The sequence below is a fragment of the Epargyreus clarus genome, unplaced genomic scaffold (genome assembly GCF_041222505.1).
Source record: "Epargyreus clarus isolate Ecla_fem2 unplaced genomic scaffold, WU_Ecla_fem_2.2 ptg000010l, whole genome shotgun sequence".
NCBI classification, from domain to species: Eukaryota; Metazoa; Arthropoda; class Insecta; order Lepidoptera; family Hesperiidae; genus Epargyreus; species Epargyreus clarus.
Window position 1 is genome coordinate 2,323,939 of NW_027332218.1, and position 22,543 is coordinate 2,346,481.

At 36.6% G+C, this 22,543-nt stretch overlaps 3 protein-coding genes and 2 pseudogenes across 4 annotated transcripts in view; all 5 read right to left on the minus strand.

Annotated features, from left to right (window-relative positions):
• The window catches only part of LOC140745294 (uncharacterized), a 66,907-nt gene that overhangs the window by 11,940 nt on the left and 32,424 nt on the right, over positions 1–22,543 (minus strand). The window lies entirely within an intron of this gene.
• Positions 2,340–4,895, minus strand: LOC140745595 (uncharacterized). Its single transcript, XM_073077536.1, has 3 exons — positions 4,346–4,895; positions 4,020–4,253; positions 2,340–3,858 (listed from the first exon to the last, which is right to left on the minus strand). Exon 3 carries the CDS (start codon positions 3,501–3,503, stop codon positions 2,340–2,342), a length of 1,164 nt encoding a protein of 387 aa, XP_072933637.1. The 5' UTR covers positions 3,504–3,858; positions 4,020–4,253; positions 4,346–4,895.
• LOC140745296 (uncharacterized) lies at positions 8,107–12,294 on the minus strand. Its single transcript, XM_073077068.1, has 2 exons — positions 12,156–12,294; positions 8,107–11,211 (listed from the first exon to the last, which is right to left on the minus strand). The coding sequence occupies exons 1-2, from the start codon at positions 12,292–12,294 to the stop codon at positions 10,442–10,444; spliced, it is 909 nt and encodes a 302-aa protein (XP_072933169.1). The 3' UTR covers positions 8,107–10,441.
• Positions 12,947–14,342, minus strand: LOC140745596 (uncharacterized; annotated as a pseudogene).
• Positions 19,343–22,342, minus strand: LOC140745297 (uncharacterized; annotated as a pseudogene).

Here is a 22,543-nt window from a genome sequence, read left to right on the forward strand (position 1 = left end):
GTTTATCAATAGCACAAGTTTCTTTCTGTTTTGTCGTAATATTTGATCCTTTTAAGTTTAAAGTTTGATAATAATTATCTTCTCGTTGTAAGATAGTCAAAAAATGAGCAATGCTTTTCGGTTTACTGTTTACTTTTTTGTTTATAGTAGCATGCCAGCTCTCAACCATATTTGTAGTACGGTGATGATTGTTACTGCACGACCATTTGTCAGCAAAAAATGAAGATTCACTTAACCATGTTTCTACAAAATAATTATTAAATTGGACAATTGTTTCATCGTTGGGGCATTGAGACATAATGTACAACCAACCGCTGTCAATAAATTCTTTAGGTAAATGTGCCAAAACAGTACATCTTTTTACATGTTTTCGAGCCAGTGCAGATTTAGTAATGCCTACTTCATCAGCCTTTCGCCACAAACTTCTACAAAAATGAAAGAAACACCCACAAATGCAAGTATCTGGGAATAAATCTTTGATCGCTGACATTGCTGCCTGCTCGAAGTCGAGTATAATATTTTTTGGATAGAATTGAGGAATTTGGCTCTTGATCAGGGAAAACAACACTTTGTAAGTTATTTTACTTTTGTTTGGCAATAATGCATAAATCACAGGTATGATGTTAGAATGTGTTTCACTGCTTCCTAAATCAACATGTAAGGTGTACAATTGCTGGAAGGGTTTCAGACAAAATTTAAACGTTCCGTCACATAAAACTGTCAAATTACAATTTGCTAATATTGTTTTACAATTATTACTAGCGAAAACCAAAATTCTATTCTTCGAGCTGTAGTAGTCAGCTAATAAAAAACTTTCGAATTTTTCGGGCACGACAACTTGCTTTAAAGTGTTAGAACATAGTTTTTTTACACCCAGTGACTTATTTCTATTTCGGTAAAACTTATTTTTAACATTTTTAAATTGAGGAATTTTTTGGATAAGGTTGGTTCCTTTGTCTTTTAGCTCAGCAACACTCTGTCGAAAAACACTTGGTATGGGTACAGTATAATCCGTCTTCACTTTTTCCATGCACTCGTTGAATTCTACTTCCAACTCATTTGACGCAAAATCCGGCTCACAGTTGTGTCTATCCTCCCGCTTGATAGAGTTATCTATATTATTTATAATAAGGTTTGCTTTGCATATACTTCGTTTGGAGCATCTCCAAACACAGGATCCGTTATTTTTCCTATGTAAATTATATTTATGGCCCGCGCGAAGAAGTACTGGCTTTCCTCTTTGTGAAATAATTGTTTTCACATCAGTTTCAGAATTAGATGGACCAGATTGTGATTCAACTCCTAAAAAAATTGTTATTATTGAAACCGGTTTTTTGAAACAAATCGTGAATAAATGTAGGCAAAGCAAAGCATTTTTTTTTATAAATTTCGCATATAACTTATTGTTATATATAACATATATTATTTAATTTATGTCTCATAGTTTATTTCAATGCCAGTCAATATATGACAAAACAAGATGGTGGCCACAAAAGCCATATTTTTAAAAATATTATCCATGCTCTGTTAGGACAGTATTAAGATAAAACTAGTAGTAATAAAATGTAAAGGTACTTCATAAAATGATAATTATTTACTTTACTTTGACTAATCAATATGAAAAATGGGCAGATGAGAAAAATTAGGCACTCATTTTTGATTTCATTAAGACATAATAACACTCTGTAAATAAATTAAATACACTTACCTCCAACATACATAAAAAACACTAAAAACACCCACATTTTAATAAAAAAAATAATTCTTATCGCAGCTTAACATGCGCGGGCGCAGTAAAGTACGCTTAAGGGAAGACTGACTGATGTCACGATGCGCCGCGATTTCGATGGAGATAAAGGTTTAGATAAAAAGAAAGAGATAGCGCTATTCTTTTGTGAGCATAAAATTGTTTAGCTCTGCAGTGTAGAAGAGCGCTGTTCTTTTGACGGCCGAAATATTTTTATTTTATTTTTATGTGTACATATATATATATATATATATATATATCTATGAAACAACAATAGTTAGTCAGTAGCTTTATTTTAAGCTTTAATATAATGTCGTTTTATTTGAAGTCATTTTTTATTTAAATTTAGTTTAAATTTTTTTACCTGGCTGTACTTTGTTCGAGCGTGCGAGTTGACGACAGAAATATTAGGTAAATTCGAAAGGTGCCAAGTCGCCCGATCGGGCGAGATTTTTTCGTGCGAGATGACGAATAACTCGCAACGAGCGGCTCGTTGCTCGCTGCGAGCGCCTTGTTTCTACGTACTGACTGCACAAATGCTCGCTGTGTAACACGTTACATTACACCTCGTAACGTTGGTCAGTACCCACCTTTATATCTCGGAAACTAAATGCCGCGCACTGGACCCTTTTCGCTTGGACTGACACATATTGTTTATAAAATCGGATAAATTATTATGTAATGGAAATCGTTCCCTAATAATATTTATGATTTGCTCCGCATCATTTCTATTTTTTAATCGTTTGCCGAATTTATTTAAAAGGCTTGCAGCTATGGAAAACATTTGCATCATATGAGGAACACTTTTATTAAAAAAATCTTGCCGGAATATTTTAAAATATCTTTTAAAGTATCCGTTAACAACTTCCACCACCCAACGGCATATGGTTACACAACGACTCCTGTTAGCTTGCTCGGTGGTGAGCTGATGTTCATCCTCTAGCAGGGATTCTGGCATATAAGTTTTGTAGCTGCAAGCCTCTAATAAACTAATTGAATCTCTAAATCCCCTGTCTAGAATAAAAATATCATTATTTTGGAAGTATTGTCTGAGAGGAGAGTTTTCATCTCTGAAAAGAGACTTCATTATATCTGCATCAGATGTGGTAGCTTTGTATGGGCCAAGGCAGTCTACAATGTAGCCATCAGGTGTCACCAGCAAAAATGGTTTTAACAAGTTTCTATACTTATGTAAGGAATAAGTGTCCTTTTGGAACATATAATTGGAGCTTTTGTTTATATAAATATAAGTCCCATCACATATCATTATCGTATTTTGATTATTTTCATTATAAATTGCATTTGGAATCATTAAATTGTGTTGCAACAATTGTTCACGGGATATATGTTGAAGTCCCAGATTTCTAGGCACAAAATCCTGTACCAATATTTCCCTAACCTTATCCATCAATCTTTCTAATGTTCGTCTTGGAACCATTAATAACTGGGATAACCGGTCATCTGAATCACCAGTTCTCATCTTCATTAGAAGAGCACCTAAACCCAAAATGCCTCTATTTGTTTCTAAAAGACGTGGTGTTTCATATAATAAAAGTTCAAATTGCTGATAATTCATTCCAAGCCAATAATGAAACAAATGGTCATCGATTCTTGCAACACTTTCCATACTTGAGAAATCCAGAAATGTATTAAAAGCATTTATAAAAGAAAATGCATGTTCCACTTGTTCAGCCGTAAATGTTCTTAAACTATTTTGAGAATTGAACAACATATCCCATTCAGTACTAACATACATTTGTATGTTCTACACAAATACGAGCATTTAAAGGCAAGTAATATTTGTGTTGACTTAGAGTCGTTGCTCTTAGAGGGTCAGAAATCCTATGCAAATCTCGGTTTTGGCAACCAGAAAAAACACAATGTGCTGCAGTATTAGCCGCTCGTCTATAATTCGGTAAACTAATCACCCCGGGTACTTCGTCAGCTTGCTGGTCAGTGTTTGGAGGGCTTCGAGGTTCGTGGGGCTGAGGCTCCAGCTCCGGCCTTGGCTCTGGCTCCGGCTCTGGCTCTGCCTGCTGCTCAATATTTTGTGTTGCAACTCTCTTGAGTCTCAGCCAACAGGGATGACAAACATGGTCTGATGAAGTTGCCTGAAAAATCCATACAGCCTTGTCTTAATATAAATGTTTTGGCTCATCAACTCAAACAAATAAAAACATTGTTACAAAAATACATTAGATTGCAGTGATGAATTCACTATAACATTGATAACAATACAAACAAAAGTACATAATAAACAGATCATAATTACCTGCCGTGGGGCAATTCTATTTTCAAGTTGAATAAGTATTGCTTGTTGCAACTGAGATGGATTCTCTCTCACAATAACATCACATTTACGATTCCGCAGAGAACTTCCACAGAGTATGCAAACATGCATGTGGCCACGGGAAGATGAGGCACCAGGTTCATTAGCCATTCCGGAGTTGACATGCTGTATTGCCAATTGATTACAGGCATCACATATGTAATCTTCTTCAGTGATCTAAAATAAGAATTAGAGTTGTATTATGATGTATGATTGTGTGTGATGGTAGTTAGTGTACTAAAATAAGTAGTAAGTATGTAAATACGTACTATTATTGAAGAATTCCACTCGCAGATCTTAGAAATTACTCTGGTATCAAGCTCAAAGACGAGATGGCGGCGAAGTGTATCAATGCGTATGTTACAATTAGCACATAGCAATCGCAGGGCTAGTTGTGGCGTCTGCATGATGTCTCTCACAAACTCACAATCACAAATATCCAAAAAGCAAAATCGGTGTCCAGAAATCAAAACCAGAATAATCGTCACAAGTGTAGATATCAGTCCGTAAAACAATGCCAAGGTCAAACAAGAGAAGAATATTATCCAAAAGTACAGTACGTATCACAATTCACAACAACAAGTGAAGCGAGTATGATGCGAATGCGAATGATTGCCGGGTGTCAATCAATAGCATGGGTCGATGACCACAGACTATGTAACTATTGTCGATGACAAATGACGTTCCGTTGTATGTTTTTGAACAAAACGCTTATACGTGCTATGAACCAACATAATTATTTTTTATGACATGAATCCAATGCATAATAAATCAACATAGTAGTTGATTTAATGCCTAAATACTAATTTAATTGAATAACAGTTTACAACTATTCAGAAAAACTTGAATAATTATATTTCTTGAATACCAAGTCATTTCATACGCGAAATGAATCGTCAATAGGTGCGTTCTGAAACTATTACTCGAAATAATTTCGAAGAAGTTACAAAAACTGAAATAAATGATTAACTTTTTTTTGTGGCTACATAGAAAGACATTTCTTGTGTTTTTTAAGACCTTAAAACATAAGGGATTTTTTCATATACATATATGGCATATAGTGACGCCATCGTTTCGTCGTCTGGTACGTTTTGACCATCCTTCTTTCGTCATCATTGATAAGGGAGCGGCGACTTTTTGGCGACCCGAAATTGCGCAATTTGATTGATCGGGAGATCGTGGCGGCCAAGCAATGGGACCTCCTCAGCCAATCAACCGCGGATAATTTTCGTTAAAGTAACCACGAACTAAACGCGCGAAGTTTGCTTAGAGGCTATCTTATTGCAACTGCATCCGCTTTCTTGTTTCCGGCGGTACATCCTCCAAAAGCAATGGCAATGTATTTTCTAAAAAATCAAAATACGCGTGTCGATCTGGCCTGTTTGGTAACACTAAAGGGCTAATTAGTTCATCGTCTATCATTCCATTCCATACATTTATACAAAACTGTGTCTGGAAAGTGGTTTGCCTAATGGCATGTGGATTTCCAGTGGCCCAAATGTGGAGATTGCAGTGATTAGTTTATACATGCACTTGGGAAAGTGACTTCATCTGTCCACAAAATCTTCCTCATAAAATTGATATTAGCTCTTTGATGTGAAAGATGGTTTAGTACTACAAATAAATCCTATCAGTTTATTGTGTCCTTGATTTGGGTTATTGCTCCAAATAAGCACAGCTCGATCGATCCAGAAAAGTTCTGTAGCCATTGTTAGACTTTTTCAGCTTACGTCAATAAAAAAGAAAACAAATTTCGTTGCAACAAGAATAATTTCTGTGAAACTGGTTTCCGTTAAGTTGTCTCGCCTAGTGTATTCGGTGCAGTAGATTTAAGGAGCGTAGGTAACAAGAACCTTCCAATCGAGAATGAATACGATTTAAAATAATAAATACGATTTTTTTAATGGAAGAAATAAACATTCGTTATGATTTAATAGATAGAGTAAATATAAATGAACAATATAAATAAACATGGTTTTAAAAATGACCCATTATCCTGAAATGTAATCTTATTGGAAAAAAATAATATCAGGAGCGTACTAAAGAACTATGTGTTTATTACCTCATCCTTTCATTTAATTGTTCAATGGTATTTTCCGTTTATATTTTAACGGTCGTAAAATATAAATATACATTTTCCTGTCTTTGTGGAGCGTACAAAAGAACTATTTGTTTATTACCTCATCCTTTCATTCAATTGTTCAATGGTATTTTCCGTTTATTTTTAACGGTCGTAAAATATTAATGTACATTTTGCTTGTGCAAACTAATTCTTTCTAAAAAACGGTGATGTGTTATACTAATATCATATGTGCGGTTTTCGTGTGAATAATGGGTAGAATATCCATTGTACATAAATACTTATGAACAAGTGATCTACAGTGAATTTCATGATATCGTACGGGCTGTATCTTCAAAGTTAAGGCTCGGGGGTAGCGGAGGGTGGTATTTTTGAAATCAGGAGACAAAACTCTATCATGCAATGGTGTTAACTCCTAGGCCGTTTTGCTCGACCCATTAGAGTGCAGTTGCACCAGTTGCAGCGTGACGCTTATATCTGCACGTCGGTCCGATGCACATTCCATGCACATGCAGCCTAGCGGACCGATCGTGACCTAAGCTGAGCCGGGTGTATATGTGAATTGGGATACCTACGGGCGGTGTCGCGTAAACTTATCTTACATCAATGATACCAACAAGTACTGCATAAGTATTTTTATTTTTACAAGTAAAACAATGATCACTAAAGTAATAGTTAAACTTATAAACTGCACAGGTTTACTAGATAAATGGAATGCCTGAAACAGTATCAGGCTTATAACGAGAAACTGCAGTACTGATACGGGTCTGGGCCAGTGAAGAGTCCAATTCGCGTCCCCATCACCCCTGGTCTCTTGACGACATGGGAGTATGCGTCTGCTTTCGTACATCGGGATCCGGTCGGATCGGTGACCTGAAAACCGATAAATTAACATTGATTTCGTTGGAGCTTACAAGACGTTCTGAAGAGTTGGCGCACACGACAAACTCTTTACTCAGAAGTTGCAACTGTAATGATATACTCACGTCTTAGCAACACGCGCATTTCGCAGAGTCTTTGGGAGTCTCGATGCAGTTGCTGCAAATGGAAAGACGTGAAATATGAAATTCTGTTATTAAAGAGGTGCTTCATCCCTAATTCATTTAAATATTGGATACTCACATAGAGAGCGGAGGTTGATGTCCAGGTGTATGGTTACAGTGATGCTCTGGACGTACTTGTTCATGTAGCATTGCGCATGAAATCCATAAGCGCATACGCAGCCAGCGTATGCGCTTATGGATTTCATGCGACATTTCGGGACATTATATACCAACGATCACAATACGAGGACAATATCAGATAAAATAAAAGTATGTCGTAAATCGCCATGAACCGTTAGGCACCGATCCAGAAATAATATTAATTAACAATGTTATTATATTTTGACGTCAATCTTTATGCCTATTTCAAGAGTGATAATTGAATTCTGTCATATAAATATAATTTTCGCATATCTGTACCTACTCGTTATCGCACTGTTTGTTTTCAAACTGGAGGAAAGTGTGTACCTATTTGCGTTAACAATAGAACACTACAAAGTGCATACATTTCAACATCCTAACTTCTTTGAGCTCTGTAAAAGGTGTCTTGGCCGCACCATCAAGCTGCCGATGCAGCAGTCAGTGACACAAGCATGCACTACTACGGGCTATAACTCCAAATTTAAGGCTCGGGGGTAGCGGGGGTTGGTGTTCTTGAAATCAGGAGACAAAGCTCTGTCATGAAACCATGCTAACGTCTAGGCCGTTACGCTCGACCCGTTAAGAGTGCAGTTGCACAAGTTGCAGCATGACGCCTATATCTGCACGTCGGTCCGATGCACATTCAATGCGCATGCAGCCTAGCGGACCGATCGTGGCCTAAGCTCAGCCATGTTCATAGGTGAGTTGGGATACCCACTGGACGCGGTGTCGCGTCAGCTTATTCTACGTCAATGATACCAAGAAATATTGGATAATAATATTTATTTAAAAAAGTGAAGAAAAAGAAGCATTACAATAAGAAATATATAAACCGCACGGTTTACAGAGTAAATACAACCGACATCTTAAACAGTCTCAGGTTGATTATGAAGATTAAAAGTCCCAGTAGGTATTGTAGTCAATGCCGCCACCAGGATTTCCAATTCGGGTCCCCATTCTGCCTGATTTCTTAACGATGTGATGGTTTAACTTCTTACCTTTCTATGCAACACCTATTGCAGAGCCTAGACTTCATCTAGAAGCGTACCAGGAGGCTAGCGAGCACCGTTTGCGGTGAAAAAATTCAACTGCACTTTGAGTCAAATGCATCCTAGTGCATTGGGTTGACATTGCAACGGCAAAACTCCTACTCACACCTGAAGCTGCATCTAGGAATTATGCACCGTACGCTGTTGTGATCCCGACTGTATTTATTTATTACGTATGACTACGTATTTATTATACTATGCCTCTTTCATTTATGTCTTCAATTACACTATCTACATTATCTATAATGCGCTGACGCAGGACACTGGCAGGGGCTCTCATCCCTCTTCTTCAGTGCAAGCGCCACGGCACAGCCACGAAGTATTACTGGAGAGGACCCCATAATTTTCCATAGTCTGTCTTCGTAGCAGTAGAGATTCTTCACCCTCTAAACTTTCGTTAACGCTTTCATGTCGCCGTTTTCCAATGTCGTCTGTTTGAAGTAATCGCTGTATAGTATGACTAGTAGTGCTATTTCGTCAGGGTTCGAAATTGTAGTTTTCAAATTACCAAACTCAGTTATATAAAACTAAGCTTAATCATGTTTAAATTTTTTACAATGTCACCCGTCGACAAGTGACCGCCCGAAAATTTTTGAATATTCTTAAAAAAATATCAAAAGGGGGGTATATCTTTAACATTTTTTATTTTTTTAACTTTTTAAGTATTTTTTTTACCGTGTCTCCTATTTGGATCTGTTTTGATCCTTAAAGCCACTTAATATCGCTCTGATTCTTCTTTCCTCGCTGAATACTGTGATGAAGGCAGTTCAGTTTTGCAGGATCCAGTAAAAAGCTGGTCCAGCAAAACTGGACTGCAGTATGAACACTGTTGTATCCTGTTTTTTGACAATTCCGCCGGTTATCGTGTTAAATGGACGTGAATACTTTCGGGTAGCATTAGCATGACAATCAACCCTCACTTAATAGTTATTATACTATAAATAAATATTTTCAAAGTATGATTAGGTCATTAACTAACTATTTATTGTTAAATGAGTATTTCTTACTACTCTCTGTTTTCGAAATATCTGTGCACATTTTGTATATAACATTATTCATTTCTTTATATGTTGAACTGTTTTCGTCTGTGTAATATTTGATTCTTAGGCTGGCCGGCATACATTCGGAAAACGAATGCTCGAAACGGAATTCCGTGAGACTAGCGCAAACATTCGTTTTTCTTCATTTGGAATGTATCTACTTCAGTACGGATAGTGATAGCGTGGCGAACGCACGACGATGGAAGACGACGATTTATTGCAATTGCATTTCTGTTATTAATAAATAAGAAAAAGAAACGTCGTCGGTATTGGATACATACACTAAATACTCGAAGAGTCTATGAGAGTCCGTATTATTTGAAGAGAGCTAAGTTACGAGCACACCCAGATAAATTCTTTGATTTGTACAGGATGTCAATAAATTCTTTTGATGAACTTCATACGTGATAAATTAATCAAGCAAAATACCTGCATGAGATTATCTTTGGATACGGAAGAAAAACTAACCATAACATTGAGCCGGTTGCAGACCGAAAACTAAGCTATGCCAAGGCTAAACTAAGCTATGCCAAGCAAGCTAGGCAAAGCTAAGCTAGAAATAAATAGCGTGCACACCAACAGCTAAGCCAAAGCTCAGTCAGTGTTGCGTAGTTCAATCAGACGGACGTCGCTCGCCATGAATATAATCGATGAAGAAAGTTCCGATGATGAATACGTTACACATAGAAAAAGAAGATTAATACTGACTTATTATTATTTAAGAAAAAGACGTTCCAGATCTTGGATATGTCAACACATTCAATCTCGGCACACAAGTGGAGAGTTTAGAACTTTATTTTATGAGTTAGATGATGAACATTTTCAGTTATATTATCGTGTTACAAGAGTTCAGTTTTATGATTTGTTATCATTGATTATCGGAGATATTACTAAACAAGATACTAACTATCGGAAGGCTATAACGCCAGAAGAAAGATTAGCTATTTGTTTGAGGTAAGCAAAACAATTTTAATTAAAACCATTTTTTATTGGTAAATGACAAAAGGTTACATTACAAATTCTCTAAGCTATCGTTTTGAGCTGGTGTCGAGAAGCTAGATGATGATGAGTACCCATATTGATAAGTCTGCCTAGACAAATAACTTTCATAATTTTCCTCTGCTTCGTTTACAATTTGAAAAAGCTTTTTTTTAACATCTCTTTGTATCCAATCGGGAAGATTTTTAGTTGACTCGCACATACTGTCAAAAAACAAATTTAACGGATGTTTGTGTTTCTCCGCCTCTTTCGCTTCCTCAGCCTTCCGTTTCTCTCTTTGCTTACATCGTTTCATAAAATCGTTATCGACATCCTGAAGTAAGTCGCGTAATGATGAGTCATCGCCAACTTTTCTTTTTTTTATCCTTGGTGCTTCGGAAGTGTTTTCATCATCATCATTCGGAATTTCTTCGAAAATCTCAGTACTTCGATTATGGGTTGATGCACCGGGCAAAATACTTTGACTTTCAGTTGATGTACTGGGCAAAGTATTTTGACTTTCGATCGATGTACCGGGCAATGTATTTTGATTATCAGTTGATGCACCGAGCAAAATACTTTGACTTTGGGTTGATGTACTGGCCAATGTATTTTTATTATTAATTAATACGTTATCGGTTCTCTTATGGTTTTTCATGTGGGGTAAAAGAAATTCGAGTAACTCGGCATATTTCCAGTTATTTGTCGGAGAAGCAGCCTGACCACTTGTACTGGCTTTCATCCTTTTGAGTGACTCTCGATGACTATCACGTAACTTTTTCCACTCATTCTTCGCAGTTTTCACTGTAACAAACACCAAGTCAAACTTAATAATAAATATTTATATGTTTCAGGTTTTTAGTTACTGGTGACTCCTTTAGAACAATTGGATATTATAATTACAGAGTGGGTAATAACACAGTTACTTTGATTGTGCAAGCGGTGTGCAATGCACTTTGGATTCTTTTGCAACCAATATATATGAAGTTACCGACAGAAAGTGAATGGGAAGTAATTGCAGAAGACTTTAATGATAAATGGCAATTTCCTAACTGCCTTGGTGCCGTGGATGGGAAGCATATCTCAATAAAATGCCCTCCACAGTCGGGTTCTAATTATTTTAATTATAAAAAATTTTATTCTGTCGTCCTTCTCGCAGTCGTTGATGCGAACAAAAGATTTATTATAATAGACGTTGGTTCAATGGGCCGATTTAGCGACGGAGGTATTTTTGCAGATAGCGCATTTGGCTACAAATTACAAAACGGGCAACTAAACTTACCTAATCATAAACCTTTAACGTCTGATGGCGAGCCAACACCGTTTGTGTTTATAGGTGATCAAGCATCCCCATTACAAAAACACTTTATGAGACCGTACCCACGGAGTACATGTTTAGATAACAGAGCAAAAAACACCTTTAACTATCGTCTCAGTAGAGCACGAAATGTAGTAGAAAATGCGTTCGGTATATTGTCAGCGCGATTTCGTGTGTTTCGTCGACCATTTGAATGTCAATTAGCACTAGTGGACGTCATTACAAAGACTACCTGTATCTTGCACAATTATTTAATGTCTTCAAGAACGACAACTAGTAACGCAAATACCGTCAATATTGAAGAACAGCAAACTTTAAGATCGGTACAATACGACAACTTACGAGAAGCATTTCGTGTCAGAGAATCCTTTTGTAATTATTTTAATATATAAATTAGATTAAACTTTAAATAAATATTAATTAAACTTACCGTCTGGTATGTCTGGATTACTTATTTCCTCCACTATTCTTTTCCATACAACATCCTTTTTAATTAAGTTGTGATAGTCCTTTGATTGTGTGTTCCATAGTATAGGAAATTGTTTAACAGTTTCAATAAATTGCTCCATAATCGCTACTAAACAACCGTGCGTACAACAAAGAACACTGGACAGCACTGGCGAAGGATGTGCAAAGGGTGTGCGGGGTAGCGGGAGGGGCTTAGCTTAGCTCGTGTAGCTGCGCATCGGCATACACAACTAACTTAGCTTCGCATATATTAGTTAGCTCACATAGCTTAGTTCGCATAGTTTGCGGTCTGCACACAAGTATGGAAAACTGCGTCAGCTATGCGAGCTAAGCTAAACTAACTTAGCTTAGCTCTTGGTCTGCAACCCGCATTGAGCTAAGTTATCTTTATTTTTACATCTGTTCTTATTTAGAATTGAAAACAAATCAACAATCTTATTTATTGCTTAAACTTTAGGTATTTTTCAATATTATTTTCTTCTTCTTGTCCTTGAGATTGTACTAATAAAGTTGCTGCTTCGGTATCCTCTGCATGATGATGATTATCAATATGGAGAGATGTGGAAGGTGATGTGTAGAGATGACGTGGTGATTGAAGCGGTGGCAGATGTGTAATAGAGTTAATAACCACTCTGGAATTGTTTGGGGCAGATTGATAATTCTTGGTTTTATTTTGAGAAGATGAACTAAAGTTAGGCAATGGAGTTTGCGTTTGATATAACATATTAGGACCTAATGTACCAGAAACTTCACCTAATAATTAGGTGAAGTTTCTGGTACAGGAATATATGAATAACAGGGGGAATAACCACGGCTTGACGCTGGTGTAGCTGAACGTTGACTGAAGTTATCATAACTCAGTGAAGAAGATGGAGATGAATTGTACTCAATATTATTTTTTTTTACCAACTGCAGCATTCCCAATTTAAAATCAATTTTTTAATTTTCATTCATATTTTTCATATGTGATCTAAAGCTTAATAAAAAATTCATGTCATCGTCTTCTACTTATTGTTGTTTCTGATTGGCTTTCTTTTGGTTTTGATGTAGGATACTGAGTATTTCGGAGGGGATATCTTTTTTGTTTCGTTTTAAACTTTTAGCAGGTGGAGTTGATATAGGTGATGGAGGTTGTAATATATTTGTATCCACTTGTTCCACGCTGTGTTCTTCTAGGGATTCTTGTGAAATATTATCGTGTAAATCATCGGATTGATAGTTTCCTTCGGTATTTCTTTTATCAAAGACTGGTGTAAGAAAATCAAGCAGATCTGCATAAACATATTTTTTAACCTTTTTAGCGGCACTGCCTGTTGGAGCACATTTATTTTTTTGGTAATCTCTTCGAAAGTAGTCTCTTATGTGTGTCCATTTTTTCTTCGCCTGACCTATAACTGAACCTGAAATATAATTAACATTATTATAAATCTCTTTTTTTTCAGATTCCTGGCAACTGGTAAAAATTTTGAAGAGTTACACTTTGAATATTTAATGGGGAGCAGGACCGTATCAGCCGTAGTTAAGGAAACCTGTACAGCAATATGGGAAGTTTTTCAGCCTTTGGAAATGAAGCCACCATCATCAAAAGAACGTTGGCTAGAAATTGCTGAAAATTATTATAAAAGAACTAATTTCCCTAATTGCGTAGGTTCAGTGGACGGGAAACATATTCGTTTGATTTCTCCTCTGCATAGTGGATCTGCATTTTATAACTATAAAAATTTCTACTCTGTTGTACTATTAGCAGTAGTAGATTCTGACTACCGTTTTATAGCTGTAGATGTTGGTGCTTATGGCAGAGACAGCGATGGTAATATTTTCAACAATTGGAATTTTGGAAAAAAGCTAACTCACAATTGCCTTAATATGCCTGAAGCAAAACCTCTGCCGAATACCAATGACACACCTCTACCTTTTGTTTCTTGGCGATGAAGCGTTTCCTCTCAATAACAATTTTATGAAACCATATCCGAGAAGTAATCTCAATACTCAACGCAGAATATTCAACTATCGCCTCAGCAGATCACGACGAGTGGTGGCATGTGCCTTCGGCATTCTCTCGAATAAATGGAGAATTTTTCACACTAGCATGACGATTCCACCAGATTTTGCAGTATTAGTAACTAAGGCAGCGTGTGTGTTACATCATTTTGTTCGCTGACGAGACGGCTATCGATTCGAAGATACTCTGACACATTACTTTGAAGATATACCTTTTCGTAATCCACAACACAGATCTACCAACCGAGGTCGAAACATAAGAGACAATTTTGCTGAGTACTTTATGACACCGGCAGGGGAAATATCGTACCAATATAACGAGAGAATTAGTAATTTACAAGAATAAATATGATTTGTAATAAAAAGTATAAGTACATAAAGAAAATATCTTACCTTTGTTTTCTTTGTCCACTTTAGTACACGTGTCCCAATCCTTTATAACCTCTTTGAATACATTCTCCCAGGCCAAATCTTTGACATCTCTATTGTGGTAATCGTTGTCATGAATATTCCACAGGCAGGGGTATTTTTCTACCGCTAATATTAACGTGCCTCACACATTATCGTGTTACAAATTTACTAATAGATACGTCCGAAGCGCGCGGTGCGGGCGCGATACTGAATAGAAATTTCCGAACGTGTACGCCGGCACAAACAAAAATGTATACAAGTGCTGCGTTCCGCATGACGTCATTAGGTTTTTTCGAGTAGGTTTCTCCGAACGCGCCGGCTTGCACACGAAACGTACGTGCGGAATTTATTCCGTTCGAAAAAAAAGCGAACGTGTGCGTCAAATAGTGTATTTTCTATTGATTCCATGCATTCAGATGTCCGAATACGGAAAACGTATATATGCGGCCAGCCTTAGGGATGCATGTTTCCAATGTTGAGACTGTGGCACGTTGGATAATTTATTTAAATCATAAATATCTATTTTTATTAAATGTGACGAATGTGCTTCATCATCTCTGTTAGTAGTAAAATTGCTTCCGCACCTCTCAACCTATTATTCCTGATGGTTCCAAGATCCCATAGTCTTCTCTCAGTACGTAGAACAATTCCGGGTAACTAAAATAGTTATCACAAAAAATGAAGGCTGGTTTGGATTTAATTCTTTTGTACAAAGCAATCACGACTTGCGCTCCAAATTCGATTGATACTTCCTTTTCTGTAAATGAATGGAATCGAAATGTGTCCTCTCCTCCATACAATACGAAATCATAAATTATTCCTGAAACTCCAGCGCGGACGTAATTTTTAAAACCCCACTTATTAGGTTTATCCTTCATATATTGACGCCGCTTCCCTGCCTTTGTCCCTTTGTATGGGATCATCATCTCATCGATGCTGAATCTCCTTTCATTTTCTTGAGCTAATGAATTGTCTCTTATTTTTTGCACTAACGGCCTAACTTTATAGTATCTGTCAGAATCTTGTACGTTGTTGTCAACAAAATGTAAAAAACGACGTATTTGTTGATAACGTTTTAGTGGCATCAAATCAGCCACAAGTTTGTATCTATATCGCAAACTCCAATAATCAGTATAAGACGGCATGCTTACAACACCCATAATGATATGAATCGCTAAAAATCCCGTAATTCGTCTTCAGTCAAACCCAGAGTACGTCCAGTTTGAGATATTGCATACGTATTTGTTTGTTCGACAATATCTGTCAAAATGTCTGGGGAAAAAAACTTGTAGAAATACTCCAGGGGAGTTAGGAAGGGGAAAACCGTTATGATGGCATGAAGTAAACTATGAATTGTTTACGAATGCCCCCTCGTTTAAGTGTTCAATTGTATATCCTCCTAGTATAAGGATGGAAGAATATGCTATGTTCGGTAGTCCTTCAAAAGCTCCAGCGAAAACTTGCAGGTGTTGTGGTAGGATGCATTTTGCATCGTACATTTTATTTGACAACTCTGTAAAATCTTTTTAGTTGTGCCCCTATTTCCTTAAGACGCATTCTACTTATTAGAAAAAAATAACTATTTGTTATGAAGGCATGAAGTAAACTATATAATTTATGAATGTCACTTGTTAATGTGTTCAATTGTATGTCCTCCGAGTGTAAGGATGGAATGATATGCTACGTTCGGCAAAGGCAACAGCGAGGACTTACAGGTATTGTGGTAGGCTGCATTTTACATCATACATTTTTTTGACAGTTCGGTAAATCTTTTAAGTATTGCCCCTATTATCATAATTTAGTGCCTATGACCTTTTCTAAATATTTGGAAAAAATAACTGCTATGATTGTCTTTCAACCTTGGGTGGCTTGGTTGTACTACTCTTTATCCCAGTCTCGTCCATATTATAAATAATTTTACTTGCATCTAAATTATACTTTTCTACCAAACTCGAATATTTTTTATAAAATACCCCCACCAGTAGCCTGTTGAAGCCTTTTGTTATTGCCAGTGATGTTGGCTCAGGTGCTCTTAAAACTATTTCTGGGTGTCGACGCTTAAATCCAGAAAACTAGTCGTCTCCCGCTTTACCATTTTAAATGGATGAGTAATATTATTTCTTGTAGCAAAGTCAAACGCCAGCTCTAAAATATCTGCACGAGAGAGTCCAAAAAATAAGCTATCTAACTTTCTTACATAGACACATAACTCCTCTTCTTCCTTTGGACTGTTAGTAGGTAAGCCAAATCATCGATCACAAATAAAACTCAAATATATGCTTAATGGAATAACCAAAACATAACTACAGTTAGATTATGAGTAATACCAAAATATTGCTGTACAAACCTTTACGAAAATCGTAAGAAAACAATGCAAGACTTATTTTTATTTCTTAAGGCCCGGTTTACACTTTGCGAATTGTGAAGTGATAAGTGTTAAGCGTTAACTTTACGCGATAAGTCTCAAGTGTTAAGTAGTCTGTTCTTCTCCGTTTACACAGTGTTTAGGAACAAGCTCAAAGTAGTGGTACTGTCCGTTGTGCATAGTGTCTCTAGAAATGGAAGATGAACAGCGCTTAATATTGAGACAAATAATTAAAGAGATTGTATCTGTTGTGGTATCTGATATATAAAATGAACACAATTTTGAAATCAATAGGCCTAAGAGATTATGGCAAAGAAAATGGATTACCAGACGTTCTCAGTATGGAGCCTGCAATAAACTTTTCGAAGAAATTGCTGAGGAAGATCCTGCTGAATTTTACAGATCAATGCGAATGACAGAAACACAATTTGAAGAATTGCTGACGCGCGTTGAGCCCGCCATAAAAAAAAACAGATACTTTTATGAGGAGTGCACTCACGCCAAAAATAAAACTTCAGATAGTGTTGTATTTTCTTGCCACTGGTTGTAGTCTGCGTACTTTGTCACATTTATTCAAAGTATCTAAACCAGCAATAAGTTAATGATACCGATAGTCTGCGATGCTGTATACAACGCCTTAAAAGATTATATAAAGGTAAGTAAAACACATTAACAAATATTTTATATCGGTTTTATTTTTAGAAATAAAATTACAAACATAAAACTGTATTGAAATGTTGTAAATTCCTTATGCAGATTCCCAAGCTTGGGTTAACACATCATTTCTATCAACAACAGAAGTAAATGCATTATCAGAATTTGGCTGATTTGTCACAACAGTTGCATTTGTATTTTCAAGATTTCCATAACTTAATGTGGCATTTTCATTGAATGTATTTTCATCGTTGCTCGAATAATAAGAATTTCTAGAAATGGTTGAAGTTGGAGGAGATGACATAAAATGTGGTTGTGTTCTGTTTTCTACCATTTCATAAATGAAATTGGATGTTTGAGACTGACGGCGGATATGTTTCAAGCGCAAACCAAAAAGATAATTTTGAATATATTGTGCTTCAATTGCCGACTCCATTGGTAAATTTTTCAATTGAACTGCAACCATTCGTCCAAATAAGTCGAATTCATGCTCTGATACAACAGAGCTGTTGACACTGTTGGCTACATTTTGGGCCTTTGTCAGTAAGTTATCATAGTCTCGTAGCATCGTCCTTTTCCGAGAATTTTTCCCTTTGAATGACTGGCCCGAGTCATTGCTTGAGGTTCCAACTCCTGAAGTATTTTCAACAGCCTTCTCGCCTTCAGTGTCTCTTGTCTCAACATTATCTTCATTGATTTTATCTTGTGACTCCAGGTTCTGTAAATACATAACATGGCATTAATAAATATATTTATTATTTGTTGTAGATTCCCAGAAGTGCAGAAGAATGGAAAAGTATTGAAGAAGGATTCAGTCAAAAATGGAACTTTCCCGGTTGCTGTGGTGCATTAGACGGTAAACACGTAGTACTGAATGCACCAAATGATTCTGGAAGTTATTATTACAATTACAAGAACCAGCACAGCATCGTTCTTATGGCATTAGTAGACCATGATTATTGTTTTATTTATTTTGACATTGGATGCAATGGACGAATCAGTGATGGAGGAGTTTTCCGGAACTGCAGCTTGAGCCACGCTCTAGAGAATAATTTTCTACCACCAAACCGTGTGATTGTTGCAGATAAAGCTTTTCCATTGAAAACGTACCTTATGAAACCATACGGAGGAAATAATTTATCTCTTAAGCAAAAAGTGTTCAATTACAGATTATCACGGGCCAGACGGATAGTTGAAAATGCCTTCGGAATATTAGTGTGTAAATTTAGAATATTTCTGAAACCCCTCCCATATGCTCCCGCTAAAACTGATAAAATAGTTAGAACGTGTGTTGCTTTGCACAATTGGCTTAGAAAAACGCAAGGTACTATTGAAAGTGTAACAGTTGATACAGAAAACATCGAAACGGGGAACATCACACCTGGTTCCTGGAGAGAGTTTCTAGCAACAAGTATAGTAAACATTGAAAGAAGTTTGCAAAATAGATCATCACAACAAGCTCACAATGTACGAGATCGCTATGCAGATTATTTTGTTGGTGAAGGCTCAGTACCCTGGCAGGCAAGAATGGTACATTAATAGCAATCGGTTTCAGTACAATTTCCTACCTAGTAGGTTAGCATATAAGATACTATAAATAAATGTATTCTTAATAATTTTGTGTTTTCTTTCACCAATCCTTTATTTACTTTAAATTATATCCTTCATAAATTAGTTCATTAGAAAAAAACAAATACCGAAAAAACCGGAATACCGGTTTTGAAAATTTGAATACCGAAAAAATACCGGTATTGAAAATTGGCCAATACCACCATGCCCTACTCGCTATCGGTGGGCCCCTGCCTATTGAAGTTACTTAAATTCTAAGCTTTCTTTGCCTACCCGTAGTGCGGTGAAAAAAAAATAGTTCGATAATTTTTGTCGAATGACCTTTACTGATTTTGAAATTTTGCTGAGTAAAATTTCACCGATAATTTCTAAGCAAGACACAGATTTCAGAGAAGCTATTCCAGCAAAATTTCGTCTTATCATAACGCTAAGATTTTTAGCATCTGGTGATAGCTACAGAAGTCTACACTTATCTGTTTAAAGTCTCCAAAGCATCTATATCAGGAATTATACGGGAAGTCTCCAGAGCTCTTAATGAAGTTCTAAAAGATGAAGTAAAGGTAGTTATATTTTTAAGGTTTTTATTGACAAAATAAACACAAATTACTGAACTAAAATAAAGATATCAAAGACAAAAATCAGACACTGACAACAAAATTTTTGCCAAACAAAAACAATGACAATTAATTATTAGGTTCATTCATGGTTCACTTGTTTCATTAGATCCAAATGTTTCAAATGAATTTCCTAATGCAATTTGTATAATGTTAGGTTTAGTCTGGATTGAGTCCGTATTTGTGGATTGTGTGTGTGCAGGTTGGATTGAGTACGTGTTTGCAGATTGAAATGATGGGGTTTGCATAAAGAGGTCGTTTGCACATTGAATAGATGTGCGTTGATCTGAGAGTTCAACAGGTTGATTTGATGCATGAATGTTTGAAATTGGTTCGGAATATGAGCTTAAAGTACTTGAAGGTCGGCTTCGCTTCGCTTGTGATCTGCATGAAGTCGATACTGACGGTGGTCTAGAATATGGGTTTGAATATAGTGGAGATGGTGTTTCACGTCTAGGTAGCCTGCACTGAATTCTATTAACAAATATGCCATCTGTTTCATACATTATTAATTTACGTTCGTCTTTGGTTACAGTTCTCGCAGTTTTGTAGCCAAAAGCTTGGCGTAGAGATCGCAGTCATCATCTTCTTTAATTGCAGTATGTGATTGACGTTGTCCTAAAACATTAGTCAATTGACCGAATGCTGTAGCCATTTGCTGCTCGGCTGTATTAGGTACTGAGCGACGACGGCTATTTTTTGCTTGAGTAGGCTGCATCTGTGAGGTTGGAGTCCTTGGCGATTGTAATGTTGCCATCACTTCGCTATCAGTTCTTTCGTTGTCGATAGCTTCATGTAGTTCCGGTGTTGTTTCATCTCCAAAAGGTTCCTTTGGTATTTGTGAATCATGTGATTCTGATGACGTTGATGGTGTCTGTAAAAAAGGTATTTTAATTAATTGAATGCTAATATATGCTATTATTATTTCAGATGCCCATAACAGCGGACGGTTGGTTAGATATCGAAAAAGGATTTAGAAGAAAATTTCCACACTGTATCGGATCAATAGACGGCAAGCATATCGTAATGGAAAACCCTTATCACAGTGGAACCGAGTTTTATAACTATAAGAAGACTTTTAGCATTGTTCTAATGGCACTAGTGGATAGCAATTATAAATTTATATTTGCCGACATAGGAAGTCAAGGAAGAATAAGTGATGGTGGTGTATTCAACAATTCATTGTTATGGAAAAAAATCTGTAGAAACGAATTAGATCTACCCACACCATGTCCTCTTCCCGGATCAAATATTGATGTGCCATATGTCTTCATAGGCGATGGTGCTTTTGCACTCAGTACACATGTAATGAAACCATACCCTGGAAATCATGATTCGGATTCACAAAGAAGGATATTTAATAAATGTCTGTCCAGATCCCGAGTTGTGGTGGAAAACACATTCGGAATCTTAAGTGCAGTATTTAGAATATTTCGACGACCAATTGATCTGGATCCAGATATTGTATCACAATTGACAATGACATGTGTACTGCTACATAACTTTCTCAGAAACAGTAAAAATTCCGCAGCAAGATATACTCCTCCAGGAACGTTTGATGAATACGATGAATATGAGCTATATTATATATATAAATCTGACAAGGCCTGGATCGTGGCGAACAAACGCAGGTGGATATAACGCTATAAAAGATTTGCCAATGATAGCACGAAGATCACCTCTGAACGCTAGAGAAATCAGGGACGAATTTTCTTCATATTTTTATAGGGCTATCCACTAATAATGTACCTACCTACATATTATGTTAAAATTATATAAATGTATAACTTTTTTGTTTTAACGCATGTAGAATATAAAAAACTAAAAAATTAATGACACAGGCGGGACTCGAACCCATGACCTCCGGCGTACCGTGCCGCCAGGAAAAAAAACTAACTATTTTTATCAAACTAATATGTACCTACTAAGTTACTAATACTAATAGTACCTTTATTTAAATATAATGATTAAAACATACGAAACTAATTTATTTACCTCTTCTGTGTTGAGTGTAGCCCTACTGGTATAAACAGGCAGCAGAAAGGACTCCATTATCTGGTATGCAAACCGAATGGGTTCATATATCTCGTCACTCCCTGAAAAATATGATTAATCACTAAAATGTTGTACCACATACGGGAATCAAACCTGGGACCTTCGGATTTGAAACCAAACCAATCTTGGCCTAAGCCTAGGTAAAATAAAAATAAATAATTAACTAATAAATTTTTATTTTTAGCTTTTCAAAAGGTGCAACTGTACGTAAAGTAAACATAAGTACCTACCTGCACCAGATCGCATAGATTCTTGTTTTTTCTTCAGATGGCGCCTAAATGTTCCCATTAGGGTCTCCTTTTTTGTTTTCAAATCCTTGATTGAAATTAGTATCCATTTAGTAATCTACCAATTTTCGTCCAAGCATCGTGAATTTTTTTCTTGTCCTTATGGAATTTATGTCCGGGGTTCCATAATACTTCTTCTTCCTGGTAATATTCCAGGAACGTCAAAATTGTCTCGTTTGACCATTCCGCCATGTTGTAATCTCCGATCGCAGCGACTTTCTTAGCAACGTTGAATGAAGATCCACTCGTCGCGAAAGCGCGGGAGAGACTGACTGCCCGCGCGCGTGTTAGCAGTCACCGGGCGCCCGCACATTCATCCTTTGAACTTTGCCAAAAAACCGACACTTGCCCGATTCGCGGCATTCACGTTCACAGGCGCGTTCACGGGCTCGGG